At 38.4% G+C, this 12,813-nt stretch overlaps 1 protein-coding gene across 1 annotated transcript in view; it reads left to right on the plus strand.

The window, feature by feature from the left end:
- The first annotated feature begins 247 nt into the window (after positions 1-247).
- The window catches only part of LOC117398426 (uncharacterized), a 33,537-nt gene continuing 20,971 nt past the window's right edge, over positions 248-12,813 (plus strand). The window contains exons 1-2 of the mRNA XM_059011998.1: positions 248-589; positions 671-866. Of these exons, the coding sequence (XP_058867981.1) occupies positions 248-589; positions 671-866 (538 nt within the window). The remainder of the gene's footprint in view (positions 590-670; positions 867-12,813) is intronic.

A 12,813-nucleotide genomic window follows, 5' to 3' on the forward strand; every position in this document is an offset into this window, starting at 1 on the left:
TCGGTGGGCATGGGCTCTGCACGTGGTGCACGGTGCACACGGTGCTTGGTACTACACTACTGCATGGACATACGGTGTGGCACGGTACGTGGTGCACAAGGTGGCCATGGTACTCAGTGCGCGGTGCTAGGTGTGAGGTACCCTCTGCTACAGCGCTAGTGGGTGAGCGCACGGCATTCACACTTATCAGTGCTCGAGTGCAGTGCAAGTGGTGTTTACTGCACGGTCCACGCAAAACACCAGGCCCATGTCAGGCAAGTCGGGGTTCCACCCTTGCATGGCCTGCAACGCCAATATCCCGCAAGAGGACAAGGATACCTTCTGCGTGCGATGCTTGGGCATTCAGCATGCCACCTTGGCCCTTGAGAGGGACGTGGCCTGTAGCATCTGTGAGGCTTTCCAGCCCCGGGTGAAAGAAGCTCGTTTGGAGAGGGCCATGAGGTTGAGCTCCATGTCCTCTATGGCTGAACCGTCGGCAGCTCTGGGAGCCCCAGAGCTCCTCCTCCATGACCTGTCCCAGGACCCCATGCTAGACATCCCCGATGCGCAGGCTGCCCGCAGTCGCTCCCCATCGCCACAATCGAGAAGGGTGAAGCGTTCCAAGCAGGCAAGGGACATTATGGATTTCAAGGCCCAGATGGCCCAGGTCTTAGAGCTCTTGGCTAAACAGGCACCAGCCGCCCAGGTCCCGTTGCAGCCCCAATTGCCATTTCCTGATGTGGATAAGACCGCGCTGCTTGATGCACCTATATCCACAGGACATATATTTGGGCCATCCGTGGAGGAGATCCTACAGAAATCCCACCGGGTACACGAGGCGTCCCAGCAGATGGCCACGTTGCTCCCTCCCCGCGCCTCTGCCTGGGGCAGGTGGAGCCGCTGGGTAGCTTCTCAGACGCGGACTGTCACCAGAACAGTTCCAGTCCCCACGGCTCTGCTGGGTGAACCAAGGCATCGCCTACAGGCCTGCACATCAGCAGCAAACAACCAGGCCCAACCGGCAGGCAGAGGGAACGCAGGACGTGGCCAGCCCACACACCAGCGTCACAGGAGGCGTTTTCAGAGCCAGCGCCCTAAACAGCCACCCCAAACTGCCCCGCCTCAGCCTAAAAAAAATAATAATAATAGCCTAACATACTGAAATATAGCTGGCTGCATAAAATATGCACTCAAACCCTATTAAAAAAAATAAAGAAAAAAAAGTTACTGATAACAAACCCTTCACAAAACAGAGTATGAACAGCTGCATGTCAGTAGAATATTTAAATTAAATACAGTGCTGTATGAAGTTGCTGTTTACGTCACAACTGGAAGTAGACCACAGGGTCCACTTGGATTAAACTGAAAGAACCTGAATCAAGATAAAAACTATTTTTTTTTTTTTTTTTTAACAGATCCATATTCTAATAGCGCTCCTTCGGGTTCAAATGCTTAAATAAGTTTAACATTTGTACTCAGTTGTAATATTTATACTATAGGCTGCATTTATGTCTCATGTTCATCACACTGTATATGCGGTATGCTGTATGGAGTATTATATATGTTTCACTAATAGATGATAACTAGCATGTTTTTGCAGTAGAACATTTTGCACACAAAAACAAAGCTGGTCTCATTACTGGATTGCTGTAGTGTATAATACAGTCATGTGCATAATGACAGATGTTTTCATAAATAAGCCAGTTGACACATTTCAGTAGCTGATCTCACATTCTTATGCCCCTGACCCTGGGTGAAAAACAAAAAAAAATGTGTTGATATGCGGTGTGTTACTCGGATCTCTTAGAACAGTCCTGTTTCACCTGCGTTATACCAGGCTGGCTGCCTTTTTCTGTGTGGTCTCCACTTCATGGGTTGCTGTACTACATATTTCCTTCGATGTGTGTAGGACTTTAGAAATATATACTGTAGTAGATTCAAGTAAAACAAACAAAGAAACTATAGAAATTCATTAACAAAAACTGTATTTGTTAAAATAACGTTAAGGTTGCAGTTCAGTGTCAGGAAATGGGATGTTAAGGCACGGAACCTTAACTCACCCCTATTATGCCGATGCATCGCATCAGATATGATGTCATACATGACATCAGTAATGACATCAGCAATGACTAATCAAATGACAAATGCTCCACCAAGACTGCCCAGAAGGACATTACCAAAATAATAAACCTTTGGAGAGTTTCTGTGATGTCATCATACACTAGGAGACCTTTAGTTTACAGTCACAGAACCTGTAAATCACTGAAGTACATCTTTTATTTTTTATAAAACCTGGATATTAGTATATGTTAAAAAAAAGACAATATAAAGGTGTCTTTGCTTAGGTCAGAGGTCAAATCTAATCGTCTAGAGGAATACGTCTTTTTTTGTAATTAAATTTAACATGAATGTCCACATAACTAATCACATAACAAATGCTCCCCCAAGACTGCCCAGATGGACATTACACTGGAAAAAAAATTCTCTGTGCTGGACTGTAGCTATCATGCTTCTTGGCGTACATGCCAACGTAGACACAATCATAGACAGAACAAGTACACTTTCATTGAGCTCACTGTCACTCGGGTCACTCTTTGCACTGTTGTCTGTAGACGTGATATATAGGTGTTGCATAATTACTACTGTTACTTCCAATGCAAAACTAGGCACTCTTGCCACTATGCAATATGGCAATGCCACATATCTATCCAAGACCATTGGTTTACCAAATGCATTTGAATATGTATCGCACTCACTAAAAGGATTTTTTTTCTGGAACAGTGCCATGGAGAATGAAGACCACACTCTGCGTCTTTGTGTTGTTATTGTCATATGAGTTTCTAAGAGCAGCTGACAGCACAATATTCTCCATACCAATAAACACACCCAGGTAATGTCCTTCTGGGCAGTCTTGGTGGAGCATGTGTCATGTGATCAGTCATTGCTGATGTCATTGCTGATGTCATGTATGACGTCATATCTGATGCTATGCATCGGCATAATAGGGGTGAGTTAAGGTTCTGTGCCTTAATGTCCCATTTCCTGACACTTTGAACTGCAACCTTAACGTTATTTTAACAATGTTTTTGTTACTGTATATATATATATATATATATATATATATATATATATATATATATATATATATATATATTGTAACAGATGTATCAGGACAGGGGGGCCTGCAATATAAAAATGTTTTGTTTTATGGCAGGGACAGAGCTAAAGCCTCCCTGCCAAGGTAATTGCTTTTGTTTCATTTAATTGTTTTATTGTTTTGTTTAATTATCACCTGCACCTGGTAGTTATTGTAAATTCGAGCCAGGTGCAGGGTATAAAAGTTAAGGTTGCAGTTCTGAATCTACTACAGTATAAATTTCTAAAGTCCTAAAAGTGAAGAGCTTGATGGAAAGTCGTAAAGGTCTGTTTAAAACTAAGTTTGGTTTTATGAAAATTTGTATTAAAGTTTTTTGTTTTGGTGTTATATGTAAGGTACACAGCTTAGCTGTCCTGCATGTTAGACAGGGACCTGCATGTGTGTAGTGAGAGCTCAATGAGAGCAGGGGGTTTGTTTGTTTGTTTTGTGTTTTGAATAAAAATGTTTATCTCTGGGTCAGGTTTTTTGTTCTATATATATATATTTAAAATAGTGGTACAGAAAGTCCTCTCACAGTGATATATGCTGATGCTGCTGAGGCCCTTTGAACTGGTCTGAACTGTAGCTACAGCAGCTCACTGACACTTCCTGTTGCAACAAAGTGTTAAACTGAGCACAGGAAGCGAGCACACGAGCGCTTGATTTATTCAGCGTTATTTCTTTCTTTACCAGCAGGTTATCAACTTTAGCAGAATGTGTCACATTCTATTTAAGAAATATATATTGAATTTGATATTTGCTTCACAGGCCACACAAACAATGTGGGGAGGGGTGTTAAACAAACATTCAGCACTGCTGGGAGGTGAAATACAAACTTTACATTAGTAATGACTCGTTCACATTTAGCACTGCTAGGAGGTGAAATACAAACTTTACATTAGTAACGGCTCGTTCACATTTAGCTCTGCTAGGAAGTGAAATACAAACTTTCCATTAGTAATGGCTCGTTCACATTTAGCTCTGCTAGGAGGTGAAATACAAACTTTACATTAGTAATGGCTCGTTCTCACAAGAGGAAAGCACCGTTTTCTATGATTAAAGTATTTATTTCATTACCCAGTGATTGTGGGTCTCCTGTGTTATTTATGGCTTTCTGAGAGCTGAATGTAAAATCCTACTAATATACTTTGTATTGCTAGTTAATAATGTTGATTGCAACATCTGCCCTCCATGAACGTTTTTATGGAGTAAAAGATTATTCTGACCCTTTTCAGTCTGTTTGATATTCATGAAACTGCTCTGTGTATCTTTATTTTATTTTACAAGTAGACTTTTTTTATTAGCAACAGGATCAATGAGTGATCCTGCAGCCTCCTCAATCCTGACCCATCTCTCAGCCCTGCTGATCTGAACTCTTTCTGTTTTTTCAGATCAATGGGTGATCCTGCAGACTCCTCAATCCTGACCCGTCTCTCAGTCCTGCTGATCTGAACTCTTTCTGTCTTTTCAGATGGACTGGTGATCCTGTCTTCTTGTGTGCTGTGCTTTTGTGCCCTGTTGTCATTGAAAATGCATTATTCAGCCTCAGCCTCAGGGTTTTAAAATATAGTTCAGTACTGTACATATGATGTTAAAGATAAAGGGGTATCATAGATTTTATTGGGACTCATATAAACAATTTTACAGTTTTAAAGCAATTATCTGAACAATTAATGAACACTCCCTGGTCCCTATTAGTTCAGTTAATAGAGATTTTACCTGGTTCATATTCACATTTCTATCTTGAAGTGCAGTTGTAGTGACACTTGGTGAGGGTGTTCTTTAGTGTATTGAGAGAACCAGAATCTGGGAATATGAAGAGATGTCTGTCTGTCACATTCACATTGTGCACATTCATAAGAACTTAAGAACATAAGAAATTTTACAAACGAGAGGAGGCCATGCAGCCCATCTTGCTCGTTTTGGTTGTTAGTAGTTTATTGATCCCAGAATCTCATCAAGCAGCTCCTTGAAGGATGCCAGGGTGTCGGCTTCAACAACGTTACTGGGGTGTTGCTTCCGGACTCAGTGGATGTAGGTCCTCGTGGGGCTTTCTCATGACACTGATAAGACTTGTCTTGATTTTACATCCATGGCTGGGGAGGTATGTTACTAACATTGTATTTAAATGATTTATTTTTGTGCATCTCCATTTATTCACAGAGCAGGTGCAATCCGAGCATCCTGAAATGAAAAGGTCTGTCTTTGACAGAGTTTTTGTTATAGTGTGTGATGGTGAAAGCTTTAGCTGAAATGTTTGTCTAGTTGAGGGCCCTGTTCACAAAGCTTTAACTTGATCTTGTAACTCATGAGATGAAGTTCTGCATGTGAGACACTTTTCTGCAGTGCTGTTAAAGAACCCCACTGAAGTATTGAATTCATCATCTAAAGCTGTGTGAGTTCATGCTTTCTGAATCCTCTAAGTTGCAGCATCTCTTGTCCAGGGATGTCCTGCCCCGTTCACGGGGATTGAAGATCTTAACATTAACATCTCCTCTAAATAATAATCTAAAGTGTCAGTTTAATGTCTTGCCATCACTTCCTGTGCACCCTGCTGTGTGCTCATCCTCCAGCACTTCCTCTCACTCAGCCGCGGCCCCTGAAGCCCTTCACTGGACTGAATTAAATAAAATAACAGACAGATTTATACTGACTTTTTAGAAATCCATAAGAATATGTTGACTATAGAATTCTAGTCTTTTACACTAGAAATGTGTAAAGAATATATTGCCTATATATTTATTTATTGCATGTATTATATTTGTAGAGCTTTTCATACAAAAGTTTCACAGCACTGTACAGTACATAGCAGGAAAAAAAGAACAAACCACAATGCATTTGTATAGCATGTCACACACACACAACTGTCACAATCAGACCATTTAAATAACAGTATACTGGTACACATAATAATAATACAAAAACAGCCATTTTAAAGTTACATTAAAACCCACTAGGATAAGAAAGCCATAAAATATAATATAATAATGTTCAATAAAACAAAAACAAAAATATTGTCTAAAATGCAAGAAAAAATGACACTTTAACCAAAACCCTGGATTCAACACTCCTATATTACCAGCAGCACTGGGTCCTCAGAGCAGGCAAGACTCTGTTATAAACGCCTGTCTCCTGTGACCACCACACAGTACAGTACTAGCAATGGTTTTAATTGGAGGATCAACTCAAGCCCTCCCGCCCCCTGCTGAAGCACTGCTGTCGGCCTACTATGAGTGAGATTTTAAGAAGTGATCAGAAAAAAAGAAATCCATGATAAGTGTAGGAACATTTTAAAAACATTGAATATTTAAACACAGCTGTTTTGTCATCTTTAGCCCTTGGTGCTTGTTGTGTGCAGACATTTTTAAAGGTAGAGCACAGTGTTCAAGCAATTGGGCTTAAAAAAAGAAATACAGTATGTAAGTTTCACTTGATCTGTTGTGTGTTTTGGTGTTTATGTTTTGATGTCTAAAAAGTGCATTTCATTATAATGGCAAAAGTTCACCTTGAAACCATGGCAATGAATACATTACTATGAAACACTGACACATGCACATATCTTAAGTAATGCAAAATTCAGCATTATAATTGCTCAATATGACAAGTTACTTGCTGCTCACATGGAAATAAGGATCCATATTTACTAGGATGACAGAATGACCTGATTTCATGCATTTTCTTTACTGTGCTAGAAGAAATTGTCAGATTGATGAACAACAGGCTTGTAGTCGTATCTCTTCTGACTTAGAAGTCACCAGTCTCCACTGGTACAGAACTGTATATAATTATTTTGATGGTCATTTATTTACGTTTAGTAAATTAAGTCGAGAGGATGTGCTTGGTTTTTGTCTGCCTTTCTCCTGCCTTAACAACTTTATTTAGAAAATATATTTTGCAAAGTATGTTAGCAGGGTGCAATTTGATGGACGGACGGATGGACCGTGGCTCTGATCTTTCAATTTTTATCCCTGGCAGAGAAATTAGATTTTGTACTGACAATGCCTTTCTGCTGGAAAACGTCATTTATACAGATCATTTTCAAACATTTTGCATATATTATGGCAATTCTGTGTAGGTACATACAGTACACCATCACTGTGGTGAATGTTGTTTGTAGCATTATAAGCGCACGTTGTTATTGCCTTTGTGACAGGGTAGCGTCACGGCCCAAGCTGTTACCGGCAGGAAGAGACCCAGAGACAGAAAGCTGCAGTTTAAGTGCTGGTGTGCATGTTTATTAACAAACACAGGAACAAAGAAAAAGACACAAGGGCCAAAACAAAAGATTAAACAAAACAATCACATGTGGCCACTCCCCAATTAGCATCAATTACCTAATGGTGGAATGGCCACACCTGTGATTGCTGGAGGGACAGATTTAACCCCATCCCTGCCAACCTTACATTCCCACACACAGAGCACAGTGAAGTGTGTGTAGAGAAGTGTTTCAATCCCCTCATTTGAACAGTGGTTTCATCAGACCAGTTCTTGAGTAAAGTGTTTTTGTTTTCCAGCAGCCAGTTGGTTAATAGAAGTTTTAGCTTCTTACATGTAAATGAAGTTGTTTGATGCTCAGTGTAAAAATAAATACTCCCCGAAATGAGATCACGTGACTATGTTTTGTCAGACAACAGAATCAGACATATTAGGAATACGTTTGTGGTCATTTAATAAATAGGCGTAGAGGGAGGAACCTGTATGTTTACAACTTCAAAACTGTGAAGTGCCTACATTGAGCTCATCTTTTTGAGTGTCTCCAGACAGAATGCAGGCTTGTGAACTCGCTGCACTGATATGTAAGTATTATTGCTGGTGCTTTATTAAACATTCTGCTGATTATCCATCTGGTTTGGGGACAGTTAGAGTGAAAGATTCCAGATTTGTAAGACTTGATTGTAATTTAAAATCTGTATTTTGAGGTGGTGTCTTGTCGAAATGGCATGGTAAAAGCAGAGTGTGCAAGCCAGGTAAATGAAATAGAGTATTGTGAAACATGCTGTATGCATGGTGAAGCAGGGAAGCACATGGTAAAGGACAGAGGAGCGAGGAACCTTTTTTCATGGTAGTTTCATGGTAAAAGTGTAGTTAAGTGTAGAAAAAGCCAGTCAATGTATGATAAATCAAATGAAAGCAGGGGCATCATTTTAGGACAATTCTGCGGGGGGGAGGAGGGGGCAATGTTGTGTCAACATTAAAAGTGTGTAAAGGCTTTAACGCTAACCGAATTGCTCTACTGCCAGCTTCCGATTTAATTAACTAAACATTTCAGGTGCAAACCGTCACTACTGCTACATTAAACAAATAGTGGTACAACATCATCTCTTTAAAATCGTTTTAGAGAAGCAGCTCAGGACATTAGACTACTCTTATTTCAGATCATTGAAAAAAAAGAAAAGAAAGTCCTGTATTGCATGGGCTTTACAAAAAGAGCCAGGGGTAAGAACGCAGTTTAACTCTTTAATTTAGAGCGTCCATCCAAATACATCTCACCAGATTTGATATATACTTACAACCTCGAGTTAAGTTTGATACATTTCACCTGCTTTCCACAAAGAATGACACTTTCAGCATGATTTTCAAAAGGGGCAAAACAAGAACGAGGTGGCAAAATGATTTTCAAAGCCTGATTAATGGAACCACATCACTTGATTTGTATTTTTAAAGTGTCAGCAAGTGAATTCACGACTCGTTTCATCTAAACCCTTTGAAAGCCAGATACTTAGTGACCCAAATCATTTTTAGAAATCACTTTCTAACCTAGTTCTTATTTTTCCCCTTTTGAAAATCATGCTGTTTGTATCAAATATAAACCAATGAACATGAACTGCTAAATAAGCACCACAATTCTGTGAATGCCGAAAGTATAAATCTGTAGCAAAGTTTTAAATAACATGTTTACCCCGATAATCATGAATAAAATAAAATAAAAGGGGACGGCGTCTCGCTTTCATCAAGGCAAATGTGTGTCAACACCAGCCTGTAAGTCTAATGTTTTTGCCAAAGTAATACCAACATTTGCATATATACGAAAATACGTTAGAAAAATAAATTCATAGATTTATGAATAGCATTGCATCATTTTTTTCCATATAAATGCATATTTAAACAATGTAACATTTTAAAACAATGATTAGCATCATGAATGAATATAAACAGGCAGTAATTGGACCAGTTTACAATGAGATAACGTGCGTTTTGTCAGCATCGTTCTTATTCTTAAAATAAATTATAAAAAATTTGCAATGCAAGTATTTGTAAAGCACGGCACTAATTTATAACAAGTGTGCCACCTTAAATATTATTTTCTGCCAATCCAAACCGAAAACGCACAGCACAGCTCTACACATGAGGCTAAATCTAGTTTCAAATCTATGGTACCTTTTCTTTAGAGCAGGTATAAATAATTGTACGTGGGCATCAGCAATATTAATAGTTTCTTAAGTGGATCCCTCCTTGTTGTCTCGCTGTGTTTAATTTCTTGTTTTCCATCTGCTGTGACAAACATATCCGACATTTCCCTTTGACTCATGATATCAATAATTTTATATTCTTATAGAAATAATAGACTGCAGTGTAATTCTGTGTTGTCGATATAATCACTGGACAACAATGAACTATCAATAGAAAATGAATGACTGTCGCCTTGCAGCCGTGGCCGACTTCATTCCGGATCCGGGTTAGATTAGAAAATAACGATGTTTGAAAAATTCATTTTATTAATTTGTGAAGAAAACTTCAACCATCTTAATAGTGATTATATTGTGTGTCTAGAGGAGGGGGGGGGGGCAGCTGCCCACCCTGCCCTATAGCAAACGACGCCCCTGAATGAAAGTATTGCACATGCATGATACAATATGGTAGAAGTATGGCCAAACATGGAAGCGTGCTTAAAGATTAATACAAATATGTGTGCAGAAGGATTGTAAGATAACTAAATTGATTTCCACCTACAACCAAATATAAGAACCTGGAAACTTGTAAATAGTGGTACAGAAAGTCCTCTCACAGTGATGTATGCTGATGCTGCTGAGGCCCTTTGAACTGGTCTGAACTGTAGCTACAGCAGCTCACTGACACTTCCTGTTGAAAGTGTTAAAGCAAACTAATGCTTCACTTATTCAGGGTGTGCATTTCTTTCTTTCTTTCTTTAACATATTTTTGGAATGGGATGTTAAAAGAACATTAGCAGTTCTAAAGCTCTGGCCAAAAGTTTTGCATCACCTAGAATTTTAGAATTGAGACATAATACAAAATAAAAAAAAACCTGTATGAACATAATTTAGATATTTTATTTAACATCATGTAATAAAAGAAGCTACAAAATTACATTGCAAAAGTCAGCTGGAGGCATGTAGTGTAGTATTCATGTTGAATTTCGAAATGTCACATTTTTCAATTTGTGTCAGTTTTTGGTTAAGAATATGTAATAATACAAAGTGGTGTGTAATTTAATATGCTAACTTCACATTATTCAGCAGGTTTCGTGTGACTTTATGAAGCAGAATCAGTTCATTCTATAGGGGGATGCAGAACTTTTGGCCAGAGCTGTAGGTGGTAAAATAAAAACTTTAAAGTTGCAATGGCAGTTCCCAGAAGGGAAAGGACCATTTTCTACAATCAAAGTATTTTTTAAATGTCATTACCCAGTGATTGCAAGTCTCCTGTGTTCATAGCTTTCTGAAAGCTGAATGTAAAATCTGACTAAATTAGTTTTATAATATTGATTGCAAACATTTACCCTCCATGAACATTTCTACAGAGTAAAAGATTGTGTTTGTTTGATATTCATGGAACTGTTCTAGACTGCTGTGTATATTTTTATTTCATTTTACAAGTAGACAGCAGTTTGTTTTTTTTAAATATATTACGGTTTTAGATAAAACCGGGGTCATATTTTAAGTGACTCTGCAGCAGCAGCAGTTGTTGATGCATAGTTCACCTCCTAGTCTCTGTAACTCGCTTTGGATAAAAGCATCTGCTAAATGACTAATAATAATAATAATAATAATAATAATAATAATAATAATAATAATAATAATAATAGCAGCTGTTTTTTATGCAATAAGAAATCAGTTAGAATTATATTGTTAAAATCATTCTGAGGTTTATAGAAGGGGGATTATAGCAGAATCATTGTGATCATGCTATAATATACTAACCATTCCTGTACTGTATCAGTGAATCACCACACACCCTACCACACTACTGTAGCATTCAGGACTGAGAGGATAAGGGGGACTGCTGATTCATTGTGATCATGCTATAATATACTAACCATTCCTGTAGTGTATCAGTGAATCACCCACACACCCTACCACACTACTGTAGCATTCAGGACTGAGAGGATAAGGGGGAGTGGTGATTCATTGTGATCATGCTATAATATACTAAGCCATTACCTTTTATAAAAACCAGTGCAGGCATATAGAGGGTCCTCATAATCACACAGTAAGAGGAAGGGAGTGAAAGATTATAATGAAATGCAATCCAAAGAATACAAAGGAAGCTAGAATTGAATAATAAAATAAAAGCTTGGTGAAGATTGGTACAAAATCAAGGCAGTTATCCTGTTCACAATGACGTGTGTGACAGACAGACTGTGAAATGAAATGTATATTATAGTAGTAATATAGTAAGACATACTGTACTTTATAGAACACGGATTCTATCCATGTAACATATATTTCTTATACTGCTGGAACAAACACGGTCAAAGTCATTATGTGTAACACTATTAAAGTTGAAAACTATCCCAGAAGAAAGAAAGGCCTGACTTTACCCTTGTGATTTAACTACAAAACAAAGGATGCCATACAGTAGGTGTGGTTAAAAGAAAAGTGTGCATTTCAGGTAAAAACAGAGGAGACAACGCATCGTTTTTAATAATAATCCCTGCCATTGCAACTGCACATGTGTGTAGAGATCACTATTTGGCAGCTAGTGGTGCATGTGCAGCCTAATTTGGACATATTTTTTATTGACAGGCAGAAGTAAATAGGGGACCAGGAGTTGCTGTGTTGATCTTCTGTTTTTTATATACCGTATATTGAAATCCCACACAGTGCTGTTTTTCTTGCTAATTTATAAACTGTTGCAGCTTCTGGCAAGGTGGTAAATCGGTGCAAGGCACAGCAACTTGTGATGCGTATTTCTCATTTCTGACTGACAGACATTTTTTTCCCCTTCAATTTTTTTATTTTGGGTATTAGCACTCAATTATTATACATATTTTTTCCTCATTGAAATGTATTTTACTGTACAGTTAATTGCATTGCATAATATTATTACAAAATGTACCATAAAAATGGAGCGTGAGCTACTTTATGAATTAATTACAATAAATGTACATTTTACACAGTATTATTTACAATATATACACACAAAACCCACTCTTCATGTGCAGGGCAGGAGGGGTTAAACGGTTTCAAATACCATGGGGTTAGAGCTTGCTGTAGGATGTAGCAGCTGAGGATGTGGTCAGTGGTTGGAAAAACATGCTCAGCGTGGGAGGGAGGATGCACTGCAGTGTGGGTCCAGTCCTGTGGTCTGCTATCTTTTAATCTGTTGTTTTTCACAGGTCTGTGTAAATGCTTGTAAATTAAATGGACATGTTACAATTTCTGATACTCTAGAAAATGTTCTACTGTATTTATTGATCTATAACAAAAACATTGTCAATGTAAAAAAAACAAACAAGT

The sequence above is a fragment of the Acipenser ruthenus genome, chromosome 43 (genome assembly GCF_902713425.1).
Source record: "Acipenser ruthenus chromosome 43, fAciRut3.2 maternal haplotype, whole genome shotgun sequence".
Classification (NCBI taxonomy): domain Eukaryota; kingdom Metazoa; phylum Chordata; class Actinopteri; order Acipenseriformes; family Acipenseridae; genus Acipenser; species Acipenser ruthenus.